General features: G+C 45.7%; 1 protein-coding gene across 1 annotated transcript in view; it reads left to right on the top strand.

Annotated features, from left to right (window-relative positions):
- The window catches only part of TENT2 (terminal nucleotidyltransferase 2), a 67,110-nt gene that overhangs the window by 17,314 nt on the left and 28,157 nt on the right, over window positions 1-21,639 (top strand). Inside the window, exons 5-8 of the mRNA XM_038765778.1 lie at window positions 10,459-10,573; window positions 10,681-10,772; window positions 16,172-16,238; window positions 17,971-18,040. Coding sequence (XP_038621706.1) covers window positions 10,459-10,573; window positions 10,681-10,772; window positions 16,172-16,238; window positions 17,971-18,040 — 344 coding nt within the window. The remainder of the gene's footprint in view (window positions 1-10,458; window positions 10,574-10,680; window positions 10,773-16,171; window positions 16,239-17,970; window positions 18,041-21,639) is intronic.

The raw sequence follows: 21,639 nt of genomic DNA, 5'->3' as shown, positions 1-21,639 counted from the left end.
CCTACGGAGTCGTCTCTCCCTTCAGCTAGGTCTGGGTACCTTTGAGAAGCAGCGGGGCCTAGTGGAAAGAGCACGGGCCTGAGAATCAGAGGTCGTGGGTTCTAATCCCGGCTCTGCCACGTGTTTGCTGGGTGACCTTGGGCAAGTCTCTTCACTTCTCCGCGCCTCAGTTCCCTCATCTGTATAACGGGGATTAAGACTGGGAAGCCCCATGTGGGACGGGGATTGTGGCCAACCTGATTACCTTGTATCTACCCCAGTGCTTAGAGTGCATCGCACGTAATAGGTGCCTAACAAATACACTTATTATCATTACTATTATTATTATTTAAAACTCGATCGTGTGGGGAATGTAATCTCCCATCAATCTCCCACTGCAACCCAAGCTACACCTTTTTCTTCTCCAGTGCTAACCTGCTCACCGTACCTGGATCTCAACTACAGACCCCCACTCTCCCCATTGTCAAAGATTTATTCAAATCACACCCATCCTAGAGGCCTTCTGTGACTAAACCCACATTTCCCCAACTGTTCACCGACCCTCTTGCGTCGCCTATGCCCGTGGGATCTGTACCCCTTAGGTACTTTAATTCTCTCTCCACCTACTTTAATTCTCTCTCCACCCCCAGCCCCACGGCACTTAGGTGTATAGCTTTTATTTCTTTACACTTCTCCCTCCTCCCCTGTTGATTGTAAGCTCCTCGAGGGATCCTTGAGGAGAAGCAGCGTGGCCTATCGAGCACGGGACTGAGAGCCAGAGGGATCTGGGTTCTAATCCTGTCTCCACCACTTGTCCGCTGGGTGATTTTGGGCAAGTTATTTCACTTCTCTGGGCCTCAGTTACCTCATCTGTTTAATGGAGATTAAGATTGTGAGCCCGACTTCCACCCGGGCAGAAGAGCTTGTCTTCCACTGCCCTGGTGCTAGCGGCCCCCCAACCTCCTCAATCCCTCTTCTGGTCCCCCCATCCCTCCATCCCCCCCCTTTTCCTCCATCCCTTCATCCCTCCATCCCTCTAATTTTCCTCCCCTTCATCTTTCCATTCCCTCTGTCCCTCTGCCCCCCACCTCCTGATCCTTCCACCCATTTATTTATTTTGATGCCATTGATGCTTGTCTACTTATTTTGTTGTCCATCTCCCCCCTTCTAGACTGTGAGCCCCTTTTTGGGTAGGAATTGTCTCTATCTGTTGCTGAATTGTACTTTCCAAGCTCTCAGTTCAGTGCCCTGCACACAATAAGCGCTCAATAAATACGATTGGTTGAATGAATGAATGACGGGGACTGTGTCCAACCCAATTTGCTTGTATCCACCCCAGCGCTTAGTACAGAAGTTAAGTGGGAGCCAGAAGGTCAGGGGTTCTAATCTCAGCTTTGCCACGTGTCTCCCTTGTGACCCTGGGCGAGTCACTTCTCTTCTCTGTGCCTCAGTTCCCTGATCTGTAAAATGGGGATTGAGACTGTGAGCCCCACGAGGGACAGGGTCTGTGTCCAACCTGATTTGCTTGTATCCACCCCAGCGCTTAGTACAGTGCCTCGACACAGTAAGCACTTAACAAATACCACAGTTATTGTTATTTTCCTGGCTATTAACTCTTTTGCATTCTCCCAAGTCCTTAGTTCAGTGCTCTGCACAGAGGAATTGCTTAGTAAATACTATTCATTGAGTGAGATAATAATAATAATAATGATGGTATTTGTTAAGCACTTACTATGTGCAAAGCACTATTCTAAGCTCTGGGGGAGATACAAGGTGATCAGGTTGTCCCACGTGGGGCTCACAGTCTTAATCACCATTTTCCAGAGGAGGGAACTGAGGCCCAGAGAAGTGAAGTGACTTACCCATAGTCACACAGCTGACAATTGGCCGAGCCGGGACTTGAACCCCTGACCTCTGACTCCAAAGCCCAGGCTCTTTCCACTGAGCCACGCTGCTCCTGTAAAGATGATTATACCTGGAGAAATCTTGTATTGTGTGGCGGTGAATCCGTGTCAAATATAAACCAAACCACTTTGGCATTTGGGAGTTCAATCAATCAATCAATTGTATTTATTGAGCGCTTACTGTGTGCAGAGCAGTGTACGAAGCGCTTGGGAAGTACAAGTTGGCAACGTATAGAGACGGTCCCTACCCAACAGTGGGCTCACAGTCTAGAAGAGGGAGACAGAGAACAAAACAAAACATCTTAGCAAAATAAAATAAATAGAATAGATATGTACAAGTAAAATAAATAAATAGAGTAATAAATACGTACAAACATATATACAGTTCATCACACGGTCAGTGTTCTTCGGGCACCTGTTTTCACTGTGCATTTTGGAGCCCACTGTTGGGTAGGGACTGTCTCTATATGTTGCCAACTTGTACTTCCCAAGCACTTAGTACAGTGCTCTGCACACAGTAAGCACTCAATAAATACGATTGATGATGATGACAGTATGCTATGGGGGAATTAGGGAAACCTCTTCCCTTTAAGTGCTTGTGGATAGCAGGGGTTCATCCGTGAGAAGCAGCATGTTGTATTGGATAGAGCACGACCCTGGGAGCCAGAAGGTCAGGGGTTCTAATCCCAGCTTCGCCAGTTGTCTCCCGTGTGACCTTGGGCAAGTCACTTTTCTTCTCTGTGCCTCAGTTCCCTGATAATAATAATAATAATGGTATTTGTTAAGCGCTTATTATGAGCAAAACACTGTTCTAAGCGCTGTGAAGGTTGCAAGGTGATCAGGTTGTCCCCCGGGGGGCTCACAGTTTTAAGCCCCATTTTCCAGATGAGGGAACTGAGGCACAGAGAAGTTGTTGACTTGCCCCAAGTCACACAGCTGACAGTTGGCGGAGCTGGGATTTGAACCCATGACCCCTGACTCCAAAGCCCGGGCTCTTTCCACGGAGCCACGCGGCTTCTCCTGATCTGTAAAATGGGGATTGAGACTGTGAGCCCCATGAGGGACAGGGTCTGTGTCCAACCTGATTTGCTCGTATCCACCCCAGCGCTTAATATAGTGCCTGGCATATAGTAAGCATTTAACCAATGTCATCATTATTATTATTATTATTATCCTCCTTCTCCCCAGCCTCACCCTGTGTTGTAAGAGAACTGATTGTAGTCTCACAGAGAGTGAGGCTGGGGAGAAGGAGGATAATAATAATAATAATAATAGGCCACCACAAAAGCTGGCTAGGGAGGACTTTCACTCGATGTGGGCTTTAGCTGTTTATGAATAATCAGCAAAGGTGTTTTAATCTCATATCTATCTAAAGCCTCTTCTCCTTCAGTCAGTGGTATTTACAGAGCACTCTCTGCGCAGTACGACAGGATTAGCAGACCCGTTCCCTGCCCACAATGAGCTTACATCATCATCAATCGTATTTATTGAGCGCTTACTGTGTGCAGAGCACTGTACTAAGCGCTTACACTTCACAGTCCTTTGAGATGACTTTTATTTTAACCCCGATTACTTTCATTCACCAAAAAGTCAGTATTTGTGTATACTCTGGTGTAAAGTTCACCACCAAAGCGCTAGTACTCTAGAAACCTCGCCGTTACCCTGATTTAATACTAATAATTGTGGTATTTGTTAAGCGCTGCCTGTCCTAAGCACTGGCGTGGATACAAGCAAATCAGGGGGGACACAGTCCCTGTCCCACATGGGGCTCACAGTCTTAATCCCCATTTGACAGATGAGGTAACTGAGGGCCAGAGAAGTGAAATGACTTGCCCAGGGTCACCCAGCAGCTACGTGGCAGAGCCAGGATTAGAACCCCGGTCCTCCTGATTCCCAGGGCCGTGCTGTAGCCACTGGGCCAGACATTTGGGCTCCGGGCATATCCCAGGGGAAGGAACAGTAGGTAGCCTTGTAGCACCCAACTTGTCGTCTCTCACGGGGATCCGCCTGGCAGGAGGCGAATTAAGCCGGGCAACCGGGCCCGACTTTCTTCCAACTCCCTCCGTTTTTTGGGCAGGTTTGAGAATTGGGCACCTCCAGAGAAGCAGCGTGGCTCAGTGGAAAGAGCCCGGGCTTTGGAGTCAGAGGTCATGGGTTCCAATCCCGGCCCCGCCACTTGTCAGCTGGGTGACTTCGGGCAAGTCACTTTGCTTCTCTGGGCCTCAGTTCCCTCATCTGTAAAATGGGGATCAATCAATCAATCAATCAGTCATATTTATTGAGCGCTTACTGTGTGCAGAGCACTGGACTAAGCGCTTGGGAAGTACAAGTTGGCAACATATAGAGACAGTCCCTACCCAACAGTGGGCTCACAGTCTAAAAGGGGGAGACAGAGAACAAAACCAAACATACTAACAAAATAAAATAAATAGAATAGATATGTACAGGCAAAATAAATAAATAAATAGAGTAATAAATATGTACAAACATATATCCATATATACAGGTGCTGTGGGGAAGGGAAGGAGGTAAGATGGGGGGATGGAGAGGGGGATGAGGGGGAGAGGAAGGAAGGGGCTCAGTCTGGGAAGGGATGAAGACTGAGCCCCCAGTGGGACAACTTGATCAGCTCGTATCCCCCAGCGCTTAGAACAGTGCTTTGCACATAGTAAGCGCTTAACAAATACTATTATTATTATTATTATTATTATTATTATTATTATTATTATTAAGCAGCGTGTATAGAGCCCAGGCCTAGGAGTTAGAAAGACCTGGGTTTAATCCCAGCTCCGCCACGTATCTTCTGTGTCAAGCTCGGGCAAATCACCTGACTTCTCTGGGCCTCAGTGACCTCATCTGTCAAATGGGGATTAAGAGTGTGAGCCCCATGTGGGACAGGGGCGGTGTCCAACCTGATTAACTTGTATCTTTCCCAGTGCTTAGAACGGTGCTTGGCACGTAGTAAGCGCTTAACAAGTACCATTAGTAGCATTCAGTCAAAAAGAAAAATCAGTTTTGTAGACCTCTGCTGAAGTCAGAGGGACCAGCAGAAGCTGACGACATTGTGAGCGTAGTGCAAGGATTGTAGGGGGATGTGGACTAGAAGGAGTGGAGCGTCCAAAAGCTAGCAAGTCACTGTGTGGGGTCCTTTCAGCCCTGGTTGGAAATGCTCACGTCTCATCAGAAGCAGCGTGGCTCAGTGGAAAGAGCCCGGGCTTTGGAGTCAGAGGCCCTGGGTTCAAATTCCAGTTCCACCAGTTGTCAGCTGTGTGACTTTGGGCAAGTCACTTTACTTCTCTGGGCCTCAGTTGCCTCATCTGTAAAATGAGGGTGAAGACTGTGAGCCCCCTGTGGGACAACCTGATCACCTTGTAACCTCCCCAGCGCTTGGAACAGTGCTTTGCACATAGTAAGCGCTTAATAAATGCCGTTATTATTATTACTACGTCTGCTCTGTGACCTTAGGCAATTCATTTCACTTCTCTGTGCCTCAGTTACGTCATCGGGAAAATGGGAATTAAGACTGTGAGCCCCATGTAGGCCAGGGACTGTATCCAACCTGATGAGCCTGTTTCTACCTCAGCGCTTAGAACAGTGCTTGACACATAGTAAGCGCTTAACGAATACTATGTGAGCCCACTGTTGGGTAGGGACTGTCTCTATATGTTGTCAACTTGTACTTCCCAAGTGCTTAGTACAGTGCTCTGCACACAGTAAGCGCTCAATAAATACGATTGATTGATTGAATACCATCACAATCATCATTATTATCAGGAGGCCTGGGGTAAGCGAGTTAGCCCCAGCTCAAACAGCAATGGGGCTGTTTACCCACACCCGGGGAGTGGGCAATAATAATAATAATAATAACGGTGATATTTGTTAAGCGCTTACTATGTGCCAAGCGCTGGCACTGTTCTAAGTGCTTGTTGAGGTCATGTTCAGAGTACCGTGTGTAGCTGTTATATCCTTGAAGGATTTTTCTCCTGCCCGGATGGCAAAACATGCTGTCTCTCTCCCTCTGGTCGTCATTACAGTAACACGTGGAAAACCAGAATTAAACGTATGTTCTCCAACCAGGTATCAAAAAGGTTATATCCCGTTAAAGATGTCCTAGTCAATTTTCCACACGGAGTATTGCATGTGTGGATTTTTCTTTTGGATTAGAAGTCAATCTCTGCTCTTCTGGGTGCAAAAATGAGCCTTGGGGCTCCCGAGGTCATGTTGAGAAGAGATAGTCTGTCCCATCTATGACATATCCATTCTGAAAATTGGCTTACCATCTAATTCAACCTTACTGGGCATGTGGTGAATCGCGTAGGGAGCAATTGAAGGTAAGGGCCTGTAGTGTATTTTATTTTGTTTTGTTGTAAGTGCTGTTTATGCTTCTAGTATTTTGAGAAGCAAAGGATAGAACCGTATCCTATGGCAAGGAATGAAATTTTTTCGATCTCTTCTTGCTTGGTAGCCTGGCACATCTGGAATAAACCAAAAATGAATTCAGTTTTGCGCATTACGAGCTCCAAAATTGCCACTCTGGAAAATTTTCACCAGATGCTCCCCACACTTTCCAGTGTAACAGTGATGAAGTATCTTAGTTCAGTAAGCTAGCTGGAAAATGTGTCCATTTTATTCAAATTCCTCCTGGCTTCAGGCCTCTTATTTGAAGACCAGTTTGGCCTTGCTGGGTAGGGAATTACCAATTAAACTTGCATTCAGAAGGCAACGTACAGGAAAGGTAAGCTTGTACATAAAACTGACACCATTTTTCATACTGCTTCTGGTGTTGGCATCCCCATTTCAGAGATCCTTTGCTTTTTCCCCTCTCTCCGGAACCAGCTTCGCGATTGACAGATGGGAAATGCAAACTGGTTACAGCGTGCAGACGTTGGACATTTCAGCCTTGCATTTGTCAAGATATTCCCCAGTTTCCCAAAAGAACGGGGAAGAGTAGAAACCAGGAATCATATACTGACTTTTCTTAGGGTTATTCTACATGATGGCTTTAGGGGGTCAATTTAAGGTTGGGTACATTTGGACAAAAGATGATCAGTTTTTTATCTTGCAGATTTAGAGGGGTATCTTTAACTGTAGTTTATATTATTTTTGCATTTCACTGTCTTTAACTGCAAGTAAAATCAGCATGATCCGTTAGCTTATTTTAAAATGGACAATGTACATTTCACTCCATCTCCCCCCCTTCCCCCTCCTCATCCCCCCCGCCTTACCTCCTTCCCCTCCCCACAGCACCTGTATATATGTTTGTATGTATTTATTACTCTATTTATTTTATTTGTAAATATTCTATTTATTTTCTTTTGTTATTATGTTTTGTTTTGTGGTCTGTCTCCCCCTTCTAAACTGTGAGCCCGCTGTTGGGTAGGGCCCGTCTCTATAAGTTGTCAACTTGTACTTCCCAAGCACTTAGTCCAGTGCTCTGCACACAGTAAGTGCTCAATAAATATGATTGAATGAATAATGCTCAGCTAAAAGAAATATAACAAAAATGTCTTTAAGAGCAGTGCTGTTAGCGATAAAAATTGTATTTTAGCAGTCTCTTTTGGAATAGACAGTAGCACTGATACTGCTGTGAGTTGCTGCTATTTCTGATACTGAGTTGGTAAAATCTAAAAGACCTACACATTTTTTTACATTAGTTATCTCTGAATAATTTTTTTCCGCTATTAATGTAATTAGAAAGAAAATCAACTGTTTCTGAGACATCCCCGGGAATATTTTGGTATATTAGAGTATTGATACTTTTTTTATGGTATTTGTTAAGCACCTACCGTTTGCCAGGCGTGTTCTAGGTGCTGGGGTCGATACAAGCTAATGAGGTTGGCCACAGTTCGTGTCTCATGTGAGGCCCACGGTCTTAATTCCCATTTTACAGATGAGGGAGCTGGTACAGAGAAGTGAAGTGACTTGACCAAGGTCACGCAGCAGATAATTGGGCACATTCTCCCGATAAATCCGTGGCCGGGTCTCCGAATGAAAAGCTGAAGGGATCATTGCACTACCATGAGCTGTGATTTGTGGTGAACAGGGCCCAACAAGCACAACTTTGATTCTTTGTGGTCATGAGACTAATTAGGGCCCACACCCAAGTGAGAGGAAAGCCACAAATTATGGTCCGGAGGGGTCCACAATAATAATAATGACGATGATAAGAATACCGGTGGTATTTGTTAAGCACTTACTATGCGCCAAGCACCGGGATCGGTGCAGATAAATCGGATTGGGCGTGGGGCTCACAGTGTCAATCCCCGTTTTACAGAGGAGGTAACTGAGGCCCAGAGAAGTGAAGTGACTTGACCAAGGTCACGCAGCAGATAATTGGGCACATTCTCCCAATAAATCCGTGGCCGGGTCTCCGAATGAACAGCTAAAGGGATCATTGCACTACCATGAACTGTGATTTGTGGTGAACAGGGCCCAACAAGCACAACTTTGATTCTTTGTGGTCATGAGACTAATTAGGGCCCACACCCAAGTGAGAGGAAAGCCACAAATTATGGTCCGGAGGGGTCCACAGTAATAATAATGACGATGATAAGAATACCAGTGGTATTTGTTAAGCACTTACTATGCGCCAAGCACCGGGATCGGTGCAGATAAATTGAATTGGGCGTGGGACTCACAGGGTCAATCCCCGTTTTACAGAGGAGGTAACTGAGGCCCAGAGAAGTGAAGTGACTTGACCAAGGTCACACAGCAGACGTGAGGGAGCCGGGATTAGAACCCAGGTCCTTCTGACACAGAGGTCGGTGCTCTATCCATCTCTGCAGTCTGTTCAGTCTTGCCAGTGGTGATGGAACTTCACTTGCTTACTACTCCTTGGCCATTCCCAGAAATCGTCCCTAGTTTCCTGGCCAAAGCAGTGAGGCCTACTGAGCAAAGATGTGAGAAAGGATCGACTCGGGCCTGGAATGCCCCCAGTCCCTCTGCCCATCCGCCAAGCTAGCTCTCTTCCACCCTTCAAGGCCCTGCTGAGAGCTCACCTCCTCCAGGAGGCCTTCCCAGACTGAGCCCCTTCCTTCCTCTCCCCCTCATCCCCCTCTCCATCCCCCCATCTTACCTCCTTCCCTTCCCCACAGCACCTGTATATATGTATATATGGTTGTACATATTTATTACTCTATTTATTTTACTTGTACATATCTATCCTATTTATTTTATTTTGTTAGTATGTTTGGTTTTGTTCTCTGTCTCCCCCTTTTAGACTGTGAGCCCACCGTTGGGTAGGGACTGTCTCTATATGTTGCCAATCTGTACTTCCCAAGCGCTTAGTACAGTGCCTGCACATAGTAAGCGCTCAATAAATACGATTGATGATGATGATGACTCAGCTCAGCATATGCCGGTGCACTTCACCCACCTCAAAAATGACCACTCTCCAAATGCTTTCTGCCCGTCTTTGGGTTTAGCTCTGTCTTACCGTACTTACTTTTATGTCCGCCCCACTTCTTTGTATCATTTTTGCCACTCAAAAACCGCGGAGGGGTTATTTCGTGGAAAACAAAGTCCAGCCCATAAGGGAGCGGAAGAGAAAAGAGGAGAGGGATGGTGACAAAGGAAAAATTGGAGTTCTCGAGACCAGTCAGTCAATCACTGGGACTTACTTTATCTCAACAACTGTGCTTCGGGCATGGGAGAGTCTAATAGATTTAGTGCCTCAGTCACCTCATCTGTAAAATGGGGATTAAGACTGTGAGCCCCCGTGGGACAACCTGATCACCTTGTAACCTCCCCAGTGCTTAGAACATCATCATCAATCGTATTTATTGAGCGCTTACTGTGTGCAGAGCACTGTACTAAGCGCTTGGGAAGTACAAGTTGGCAACATGTAGAGACGGTCCCTACCCAACAGTGGGCTCACAGTCTAAAAGAGGGAGACAGAGAACAAAACCAAACATACTAACAAAATGAAATAAATAGAATAGATATGTACAAGTAAAATAAATAGAGTAATAAATATGTACAAACATATATACAGGTGCTGTGGGGAAGGGAAGGAGGTAAGATGGGGGGGATGGAGAGGGGGACGAGGGGGAGAGGAAGGAAGGGGCTCAGTCTGGGAAGGCCTCCTGGAGGAGGTGAGCTCTCAGTAGGGCCTTGAAGGGAGGAAGAACAGTGCTTTGCACATAGTAAGCGCTTAATAAATGCCATCATCATCATCATCATTATTATTATTACGGTGCCTGACACATAGTAAGTGCTTAACAAATACCGTAACTGTTATTATTTGGAATTTATCACCCATCTGATTAGTTGATTTGTGCAGACGTGGAGGAGCTGAAGTGGCCAGCTCTCCTGGGGTCGGATCGTAGAGAGTGAATGAGACAGCAGCCTGAGAGAGACTGCTGAGTGGATGCGGCCCTGCACAACAAAAATGATGAGATCATAAGTGAGGCATCTCCATTTGAAAACATGCGAATTGCTTTTAATTTAAAAAAATTTGAAATTTAAAAAATTTTAAAAATATATATATTTTTTTAATTCTAAAAAATTTGTAAAATTTTTTTTAAAAAAAATTCTGAAAATCCAAAATGTATTTTTTGTGTTGGGGGGGATTAAGTTGAGTCAGCAGGTATTGGATTTATTCCAAGAATGTCAGCAGCAAACGTGCGACCTGAAGAAGAAAGAACTCTGCCGAACAGAACTACAGCGAGAAATTCAGCGAATTTATCCACGTATGTTTTCTCTCTTTTGCGAGTTCAGAAACATTTGACGAAGCGTTTCCGTTTTCGACACCCCAGTGGTAAATCGGCGTCTTTTTTGCCCTGTCTTCTGTCTTTAGAGAGCAGACTCTTTTTGGTCGGCTCCTCGCTAAACGGATTTGGTACCCGCAGCAGTGATGGCGACCTGTGCCTCGTTGTTACCGAGGAACCAGTAAGTTGCTAATCAACCGTTGACTCACCCCCTGCCCAGTCGAGTGAATCAGAAATTGCCTAAATAGAGAATGTGCCTCGGTCGCCAAGATGGGATGCTTGCGCTGCATTGTCATGTGGGGGTATGATGGGGGTGTTTGAAACAGTGACAAGAAGGGAAAGTCCTGACTGTTTCGCTTTCTGGTGAACTATATTGCTTTGCCCTAATTAGCCCTTGTTTTTCCTTAACGTTCTCAACAGAAGAGGGGCTATTACGTGGGGAAATAAGTGGAGGAAAGGAGGGAAGAAGCAACTCCGACTGCACTCTCCCAAGTGCTGCGTGCAATTGGCACTCAGTGAATTGGGAAGAATTATGACGTTCGGAGAAGCAGCGGGGCTCAGTGGAGGGCTTTGGAGTCAGAGGTCATGGGTTCCAGTCCCGGCTCCGCCAACTGTCAGCTGTGTGGCTCTGGGCAAGGCGCTTAACTTCTCTGGGCCTCAGTTCCCTCATCTGTAAAATGAGGACTAAGACTGTGAGCCCCCCCCCCCCATGGGACAATCCGATCAGCTTGTAACCTCCCCAGCGCTTAGAACAGTGCTTTGCACATAGTAAGCGCTTAACAAATACCGTCATTATTATTATTATTATATCCTTATCTCCTCCCATTCCAGTGGCGTGGCTCAGTGGAAAGAGCCCGGGCTTTGGAGTCAGAGGTCACGGGTTCAAATCCCGGCTCCGCCACTTGTCAGCTGTGTGACTTTGGGCAAGTCACTTCACATCCCTATTCCGTGTCGTGGCTCAGTGGAAAGAGCCCGGGCTTTGGAGTCAGAGGTCATGGATTCAACTCCCGGCTCCGCCAACTGACAGCTGTGTGACTTTGGGCAAGTCACTTCACTTCTCTGGGCCTCAGTTCCCTCATCTGTAAAATGGGGACTAAGACTGTGAGCCCCCCATGGGACAACCCGATCACCTTGTAACCTCCCCAGCGCTTAGAACAGTGCTTTGCACAAAGTAAGCGCTTAACAAATACCATTATTATTATTATTATTATTATTATATTCCCTATCTCCTCCTATCCCAGTGGCATGGCTCAGGGGAAAGAGCCCGGGCTTCGGAGTCAGAGCTCATGGGTTCGAATCCCAGCTCCGCCACATGTCTGCTCTGTGACCTTGGGCAACTCACTTAACTTCTCTGAGCCTCAGTTACCTCATCTGTAAAATGGGGATTGACTGTGAGCCCCACGTGGGACAACCTGATCACGTTATATCCCCCCAGCGCTTAGAACAGTGCTCTGCACATAGTAAGCGCTTAACAAATGTCATCATTATTATTCTCTGGGCCTCAGTTCCCTCATCTGGAAAATGGGGGTGAAGACTGTGAGCCCCCCGTGGGACGACCTGATCACCTTGTAACCTCCCAAGTGCTTAGAACAGTGCTTTGCACATAGTAAGCGCTTAATAAATGCCATTATTATTATTATTATTACCCCTTTTTTAAAAAAAGAAAATTTCAAGGTATTGAAATTTCTGTCCGTAGCACTCTGACCCTATTTCTCTTTTTACCTTGTCATGTGGGTGAACATTTCGAAAGAGATACCTCATTCATTCATTCAGTCAATCGTATTTATTGAGCGCTTACTGTGTGCAGAGCACCGTACTAAGCGCTTGGGAAGTCCAAGTCGGCAACACATAGAGACGGTCCCTACCCAGCAGCGGGCTCACCGTCTAGAAGGGGAAGACAGACAACACAACAAAACATGTAGACAGGTGTCAAAATCGTCAGAACAAATCGAATTAAAGCTTGTCAGGGCAAGCCTGCTTCCTGGGCATTCCAACCCTACTCCTCTTCTTACCCTGGCATACGCCGCTGTCACTGCCTACAGAAATCATCTTTTATTCCCCTCTATCAATCAATCAATCAATCGTATTTATTGAGCGCTTACTGTGTGCAGAGCACCGTACTAAGCGCTTGGGAAGTCCAAGTTGGCAACATCTAGAGACAGTCCCTACCCAACAGTGGGCTCACAGTCTAAAAGGGGGAGACAGAGAACTAAACCAAACATACTAACAAAATCAAATAAATAGAATAGATATGTACAAGTAAAATAAATAAATAGAGTAATAAATATGTACAAACATATATACAGGTGCTCTGGGGAAGGGAAGGAGGTAAGATGGGGGGATGGAGAGGGGGACGAGGGGGAGAGGAAGGAACTCTTATCAAGTTGTGGGCAGGGGAGGGGAAGGCGTGATGCGAGTCAGTGTGGTTGTACACTTTCAGAGTTGGGATATTAATAATCCCGTCGCTCCTTTTGAGCTTGGTTCCTGAAACAACCGCCAACAACTCCAGCCCTTCCCTGGTTGTAAGAGAAAGAAGGGCCGGGGAGACGAGAAGCAGTCTATCCGGGACAGTCGGAGCCGATTCCTCCCCTGTACTGCCCTGAGCCTTCCCTCCAGTATGGAGGTTGGAGATACTCTATTTATTTATTTATTTTATTTGTACATATTTATTTTATTTTGTTGATATGTTTTGTTGTCTGTCGCCCCCTTCTAGACTGTGAGCCCGCTGTTGGGTAGGCACTGTCTCTTTATGTTGCCAACTTGTACTTCCCAAGCACTTAGTACAGTGCTCTGACCACAGTAAGTGCTCAATAAATACGATTGAATAATAATAATAATGATGGTGGTATTTAAGCGCTTACTATGTGCAAAGCACTGTTCTAAGCGCTGGGGGGATGCAAGGTGATCAGGTTGTCCCGCGTGGGGCTCACAGTCATCATCCCCATTTTACAGATGAGGGAACTGAGGCTCCGAGAAGCGAAGTGACTTGCCCAAGGTCACACAGCAGACGTGTGGCGGAGCCGGGATTCGAACCCACGACCTCTGACTCCAAAGCCCGGGCTCTTTCCACTGAGCCACGCTGCTTCCCTAGAAGTCCTAGAGTGTGTTTTTGTTTCTGTGCCCATTCACTTTGGATTTTCTGGACTAGCGTGTCGATTTTCATTTCCTTCCTTTGAAAATTTGTGTGTTCATCAGTAGACTGTGAGCCCACTGTTGGGTAGGGACCGTCTCTATATGTTTCCAACTTGTACTTCCCAAGCGCTTAGTACAGTGCTCTGCACACAGTAAGCGCTCAATAAATACGATTGATTGATTGATTGGTATGATTTGAGCGCATACTTTGTGCAGGGTACTATACTAAGCGCTTTTGAGAGTACAAAACGCTCAGCGCTTAGAACAAGTGCTTTGTACATAGTAAGCGCTTAATAAATGCCATTATTATTATTATTATTACAATATAAATAATACATGTGTTATAGAATGGCGATGCCAATCTGCTTTTTGCTAAAAGGGCACAAATTAATTTGAGAGGTAATGCATGTTTTCACTGACTGTTTCCAGTATTCCACCGACAACGTCTCCCAGGTATTCCAAATGGAAAAGCCATCCGCTCCGATAGATATATTAAGTAATCCTTCTGCGGTCTTCAGAAGAGCATAGAAAACTAATAGAATCCTTGTGAAATTTTAATCCAGTGGAAATTCCAGAACGGGGAATTAGGACATGTCATTTCACTTGGGCATACTCTAGAGTAGCAGTAGAGTACTTTAAAGTAGGAGTAGAATTAAATGTTTACTGTGTGCAGAGCACTGGGAAAAAATGCATAGGTGAAAATTAAGCACATTCCCCGGCCTTCCAGCGATTAGTACAGTGCTTTGCACACAGTAAGCGCTCAGTAAATATGATTGATTGATTGATTGATTCCAGGGGCTCACATTCTCAAAATAAGTTGGGGAATGGTTCGGTGACAAACATAGTAGTGACAGTGCGATAACAGAAATACAAAACAACATAAAAGTCCAGAATACAAGAAGTCCGGTGGTGATGGGGATAGTGGAGGCTTCTGCGACGTCAGGAGTCCGGTAACTTCCAAAGTTTCCCGTCATTCTAAAATTGGCAGAAACTGTGCCTGGCTGATTATTAAATCTCCACACCCTGGGAGCCCGGAGCAAATCGAGCTGGGGCTCTGGGAATAGCGATGGGAAGATGCCATTGGTCTCTTTTCCAGTCTGGTGGGAGGAGGGGTGCAATGTAGCCATTTAATAATATAATAATAATAATGATGATATAACAATTGTGGTATTTGTTAAGTGCTTACTGCGTGCCAGGCACTGTACTAAGCGCTGGGGTGGGTACAAGCAAATCAGGTGGGACCTGTCCCTCGTGGGGCTCGCAGTCTCAATCCCCATTTTACAAATGAGGCCCAGTGAAGTGAGGTAGAAGCAGCGTGGCTCAGTGGAAAGAGCCCGGGCTTTGAAGTCCGAGGTCGTGGGTTCGAATCCCGGCCCCGCCACATGTCTGCTGTGTGACCTTGGGCAAGTCACTTAACTTCTCTGGGCCTCAGTTTCCTCATCTGTAAAATGGGGATTCAGACTGTGAGCCCCCCCCCCCCCCAAGGGGCAACCTGATCACCTTGTAACCTTCCCATCATCATCATCATCATCAGTCGTATTTATTGAGCGCTTACTATGTGCAGAGCACTGTACTAAGCGCTTGGGAAGGACAAATTGGCAACATATAGAGGCAGTCCCTACCCAACAGTGGGCTCACAGTCTAAAAGACTTCCCAGCACTTAGAACAGTGCTTTGCACATAGTAAGTGCTTATTAAATGCCATTAAAAAAAAAATGAGGTAACTGAGGCCCAGAGGAGTGACTCGCCCAAGGTCACGCAGCAGACAGGCGGGATTAGAACCCAGGTCCTTCTATCTTCCAGGCCCGGGTTCTAGCCATTACACAAACCCCCCCACCTACTGACATGGAAAAGGCTTGTCGGAGGTAAGGGTCCCGTGCAGGGGTTTCTTCTCTCTGAAATTTGGTTTTTTCCTTGTGGCACTATGTTCATCCTCTCTGGTATCCAGTATAATGTGACATCAAATTTTAATCAGGCTGATTTTTTTTAAAGGCAGTTGTGATAGAGGGACATCTCTGCACACAGTAAGCGCCCAATAAATACGACTGACTGAATGAATCCTCGTAGTCCCAAGTATGGTACAGAATTATACAGCGCTTAGAACAGTGCTTTGCACATAGTAAGCGCTTAATAAATGCCGTTATAGAATGCACAAACCCATTTGAGGAAATGATGCCGACCACCTCTCGATTTGTTTTCACTGTTTTCATAATCTTATTCTGAAGAGAAAGGGACCGCAGGGGTATTTCTCTTTAGAATGAGCTTTCAGAAAGGAGATTGGGGAATTTTAGGATTTCATTATGTAAATCTCATGGGTTGTAAATGTATGTACATTTTTCATCGTTTAAAAAGTGCACTGTTCTTGAAGGAAGCTTTCAAAGTTAATATTACTCTGAGCATGGAATTGAGGGGAGGAAGCCTAAAGTTGTTTTTTTCATGCTTATTTCAGGTAAATCAGAAGACAGAAGCAAGATATATTCTCAGCTTAGTCCAAAACCACTTCTCTACTAGACTTTGTAAGTCTCAGCCTTCTTTACTTTACCTATCCAATTTTAGTTTACAAATCAATCAGTCGTATTTATTGAGCGCTTACTGTGTGCAGAGCACTGTACTAAGCGCTTGGGAAGTCCAAGTTGGCAACATATAGAGACAGTCCCTACCCAACAGTGGGCTCACAGTCTAAGAGATTGAGTCAATTTGATTATCAGAGCGACAATATGTAGTAGTTGGCTGTTCAGTTATTTGGAAATCCCGCAAGCTTTTGCCTTCTACTGAAATTAGGAAGGTAATTAATTAAATGAATACTACAAAGGCGTGTAAGGTGTCTGCTGCTATCGTGGAATCTTGCCAAACACTACTGTAATTCACCAAGACATTTCCGTTCAGGGGCAGCATGGGAGAACGAGGAAGACATAGGCGTCGGGCAGATGAGCTCTTTGTTTTATTTTCTGGATTTTGACCAGATACCCCCGGATTCATTGACTGCATTAGTTTTATCAGTGCGGCAAGATGCCCTTCGTGGCATTCGGTCTTGCTCACTGGACCACACGGGATCCTGATAAGCTGGAAGCCCCCCAGCCACAGGGCAACACTGCAAAGGGGAAGACCCCCACAGACTTGCTGGTGACTGGGGGAATCGTCCAAGACAGCTAAAGGGGCTACTCTAGGTCACGGAGATCATGCTGCCAACTTGTACTTCCCAAGCGCTTAGTACAGTGCTCTGCACACAGCAAGCGCTCAACGAATACGATTGAATGAAATGCAGTGGAGTCTGGGCTTCGGGTCCGGGGATGTAATAATAACAGTACTTGTTAAGCGTTTATTATGTGTCGAACATTGTTTTAGGCACTGGGGTAATGAGGTTGTCCCGCGTGGGGCTCACAGTCGTAATCCCCGTTTTACAGGTGAGGGAACTGAGGCCCAGAGAAGTTGTGACTTGCCCTAGATCACACAGCAGACATGTGGTGGAGCTGGGATTCAAATTCAGGTCCTTCTGACTCCCAAGCCTGTGCTCTGTCACTGCTTCTCTTTAATCAGGACTGTTTCTGGGGCCACCGGGCAGGTCTAAAGGGCCCAAGCTTCAGAAACCCGGCCCGGGAGGCATCGGTACCCTGAGCTGAGTGTCCCCAAACCGCCCCAGCTCCGGGGCGACTACAAACCAAGATCCGTGTCCGGCTGGGCATCACCCCCGAGGCTGCCCTGAATCCCTGGTCGCGCAAAAATACCCCCGAAGCCCCAGAACTCGGGTTCACCCTAATGTCGGCTAGCACGTTGCAGGCATTTTTGGCCACAGCATTTTCGGTTTGCTAGGACTGGAGAGTTGTAGCCTTGTCCCTTCCGTATTTTAAATAAAGAATTGTTTTTGGACACCGTATGTGATTCCACAGTTAACTTTGCTGGGGAGGGGGCGAGGACCACAGGGCATCACGGGATCATCCATTTTGGACTCGGCCCTTCTTGGTTTGAGGGGTTTTCCAGATTGCCTGCAGCAGCCCCGATGTTACTAATATAAATAATAATAATTGTGGTATTTGTTAAGCGCTTACTACGGGCCAGGCATTGCACTAATTGCCGGGGTGAATACAAGCAAAAAGATCAAAAAGAGTTAATGTGGAAAAATGATAATAATAATAATAATGGCATTTATTAAGCGCTTACTATGTGCAAAGCACTGTTCTGAGCGCTGAAATGGGCTGAAATGGAAATGGGCTCATTGTGTATTTCATAGTATTCCTTTTACTTTTTCAGCAAGCTACATTGAGAGACCTCAGCTAATTCGAGCAAAAGTGCCAATAGTGAAGTTCAGGGATAAAGTCAGGCAAGTAATCAGTGAAACTCCTCCTGTCATTTGAAGTTTCTGGATCACTTGGAGAATTGTATCTTGTACACACAGTTGCCCTGGTAATCCCTTTTTTGCCTCAACATCCTGGAGAACACCTCCTTCTATTCTGGACTTTAGAACTCACTTGTCCTTCGTCACCCTTCAGGTTTGAGAAGCACCGGAGCAGTAGTTGTGCGGGCCTCCTGAATTTCATCCATTCCCTGTTGGGCTTCACAGACGAAGCCTTAATTCACTTGATTTTCCATTTGTGGTAGAGGAGGTGATTTTTCCAAGAAGTTGAAAACACTTAATCACCTCGCCCCCTGCTATCTCACCTCCCTAATTTCTTACTACCACCCAGCCCAATCGCTTTGCTCTTTTAATGCTAACCTGCCCTCTGTACCTCGATCTCATCTGTCTGCCCTCCATCCTCTGGCCCTTGTCCTGCCTCTGGCCTGGAGTATCCTCCCTCTTCATATCTGACAGACAATCACTGTCCCCATCTTCAAAGCCTTATTAAAAGCATATCTCTTCCAAGAGGCCTTCCCCAGCTAAGCTCCCATTTCCTCGTTTCCCACTCCCTCTATGTCACCCTTGCCCTCAGCCCCACAGCAGTTATGCACAAATCCGTGATTTATTTATTTATATTAATGTCTATCTCCCCCACCAGACTGTAAGCTCACTGCAGGCAGGGAACCTGTCTGCCGACTCTGTTGTATTGTACTCTCCCAGGCACTTAGTACAGTGCCGTGCACACCGTAAGCGTTCAATAAATACAGTTGATTTTGGAGATTCAGAGGTAAAAATGAAGAACCCGAAAAATATCCAAAAGCATCGCATTTATAGTCTCAGGTGTGTGATCATTTAGACCCTTCCAAGGATCAGGGTATGAGCTCTTCACCTCCATAGAGAACAAATAGGAAATGAATGAAAATGGCCCTAGAAGAAGCAGGCAGACCTGGAGTTTGGTTTAGTTGCTGAGGGGAGGGACTGCCTCGTGTCTCACCTCGTCCAGGTTTGTGGTTCATTCATTCATTCAATCGTATTTATTGAGCGCTTACTGTGTGCAGAGCACTGTACTAAGCGCTTGGGAAGTACAAGTTGGCAACATGTAGAGATGGTCCCTACCCAACAGCGGGCTCACAGTCTAGAAGGGGGAGACAGAGAACAAAACAAAACATATTAACAAAATAAATAGAATAAATATGTACGAATAAAATAGAGTAATAACTACGTACGAACATATATACATATATACAGGTATATACATATAACCAGGATTTGCTTGTATCCACCCCAGCTCTTAGTACAGTGCCTGGCACAGAGTAAGAGCTTAGCAAATACTACGTGGTCTGATTGTTCCGAAATCTGGACTGTAGAAATCCGTGGTAGTCCCTCACTTGCTTCCTGTTTCTCTCCACGCACGCAGTGACCCCTATTAAGCGACCCCTATTAAGTACAAGTTGCCAACTTGTACTTCCCAAGCGCTTAGTCCAGTGCTCCGCACACAGTAAGCGCTCAATAAATACGATTGAATGAATGAAGCGATGGCCAAAACCGTTGGGCCAGTTGTTACGGCACAAAGTTGGACATTGCACTTCCTTTTTCAGAGAGTTAATTCATTCAGTCGTATTTATCGAGTGCTTACTGTGTGCAGAGCACTGTACTAAGCGCTTGGGAATTACAGGTTGGCAGTATCTAGAGACGGTCCCTACCCAACAACGGGCTCACAGTCTAGAAGGGGGAGACGGACAACAAAACGAAACATGTGGACAGGTGTCAGGTCGTCAGAATAAATAAAAATAAAGCTAGGTGCACATTATTAACAAAATAAATAGAATAGTAAATATGTACAAGTAAAATAGAGTAATAGATCTGTACAAACATATATACAGGTGCTGTGGGGAATGGAAGGAGGTAGGGCAGGGGGGGATGGGGAAGAGGAGAGAAAAAAGGGGGGCACCTGAATATAGCATAAATGAGCACTAATGTTTACTTCTGAATTAGCTTTTCTTAACTAAATGAACAGTGGGACCAAGTAGTGAACGTAGACACCACTTTCGCCGTTTATGCACGCATATTTCAGTAAAATAAAAGCTCGCGGAAATGATTTTCAGATTAAAAGAAGTTCGCAGGCTGGTGTCGTTATTTCAGACCACTCGGTCCCTCAGGCACCTGCTGTCCTGAGCCTTAAAACGGGGAGTCATTTTAATCGGGGTAACTGGTGAGGAACAGATTTAGGGAAGTCTAGCCGTCTTTATTTTTTAAACAAGAAGTTGTGCCTTTGGTGCGTCACTTACATAGACTAGTAGAAGAGGAGTAGGTGACGATTTTAGAATTAGCTTAATGCTACCGATTCTGCCCCAGTTCAGTTTCTCTGTACTATAGTACGCTTCTGGGGGGGATTTTAGGTAATTCTGGTGCTCTGGAGCAATGATTTGCCTAATGGGATCCTAGAAAAGTCATGGGTTCTAATCCCGGCTCCTCTACTTGTCTGCTGTGTGACCTTGGGCAAGTCCCTTCACTTGTGGGACAGGGACTGTGTCCAACCTGATTCACTTGTATCTTCCCCAGTGCTTAGAACAGTGCTTGCCACATAGTAAGCGCTTAACAAGTACTATTATTATTATTCTCTGGGCCTGTTACCTCATCTGTAAAATGAGGATTGAGACTGTGAGCCCCATGGGGGACACAGACTGTGTCCAACCCAATATGCTTGTATCCACCCCGGCGCTTAGTTTAGGGCCTCGCACATAGTAAGCACTTTAAAAATACCATAATTATAATTATTAAGGGTATCAGGACAACCCAATTGGCTTGTATCCACCCCGGCGCTTAGTTTAGGGACTCTCACATAGGAAGCACTTAAAAAATACCATAATTATTATAATTATTAAGAGCATCAGGAAATAATTGTGATTCGCCAGATGCATTCAGCTCCAACACAGCCCAACACTGGATAGTCTCCCATCCGTGACCCATTTGTGAGAATCCAGTCATCTCCATAGAGACTTTTTGACCGGTTTCCCCACTTCCCTTCCCCTCTCTCTGACTCTCTCTTCCGCTCAACAAATTTGGTCTTTGGTTCAACATAGTTCAAATGTCCAGTTTTCACATGTGTGAAAGTTCAAGAGGCCCAGTTTGGAATTCATGGTCTATCAGGAAGATTCGGTTATCTTAGGTGACTCTGAAAGAAACACAGTCACATTCAAATAAGTTATTTTTCTTGGTGAAAGTATCTGTGGTCCCCAAATGATAGATTTTCAGGGAAAATTAAGAACTAATAATGATAATTGTGGTATTTAAGTACTTACTACTGTGCGCTGGGGTAGGTGCAAGATAATCAGGCCCCACTTGTGACTCGCAATCTAAGTAGGAGGGAGAACAGGTATTGAATACCTGTTTTGCAGAAGAGTGAACTGAGACACAGAGAAGTTAAGTGATTTGCCCAAAGTCACACAGCAGGTACCCGGTGGAAACAGGAATAGAACACAGGTCCTCTTACTCCCAAGCTTGTGCTCTTTCTACTAAGCCACGCGACACCAAAATGTTGGATTCCCAACAGAGTTGGTGGACACGTCCCCTGCCCACAATGA

The sequence above is a fragment of the Tachyglossus aculeatus genome, chromosome 23, assembly GCF_015852505.1.
Source record: "Tachyglossus aculeatus isolate mTacAcu1 chromosome 23, mTacAcu1.pri, whole genome shotgun sequence".
In the NCBI taxonomy this organism is placed as follows: domain Eukaryota; kingdom Metazoa; phylum Chordata; class Mammalia; order Monotremata; family Tachyglossidae; genus Tachyglossus; species Tachyglossus aculeatus.
The sequence above is the reverse complement of the archived record's forward strand: the minus strand, read 5'-3'. Positions and strand labels throughout refer to the sequence as shown.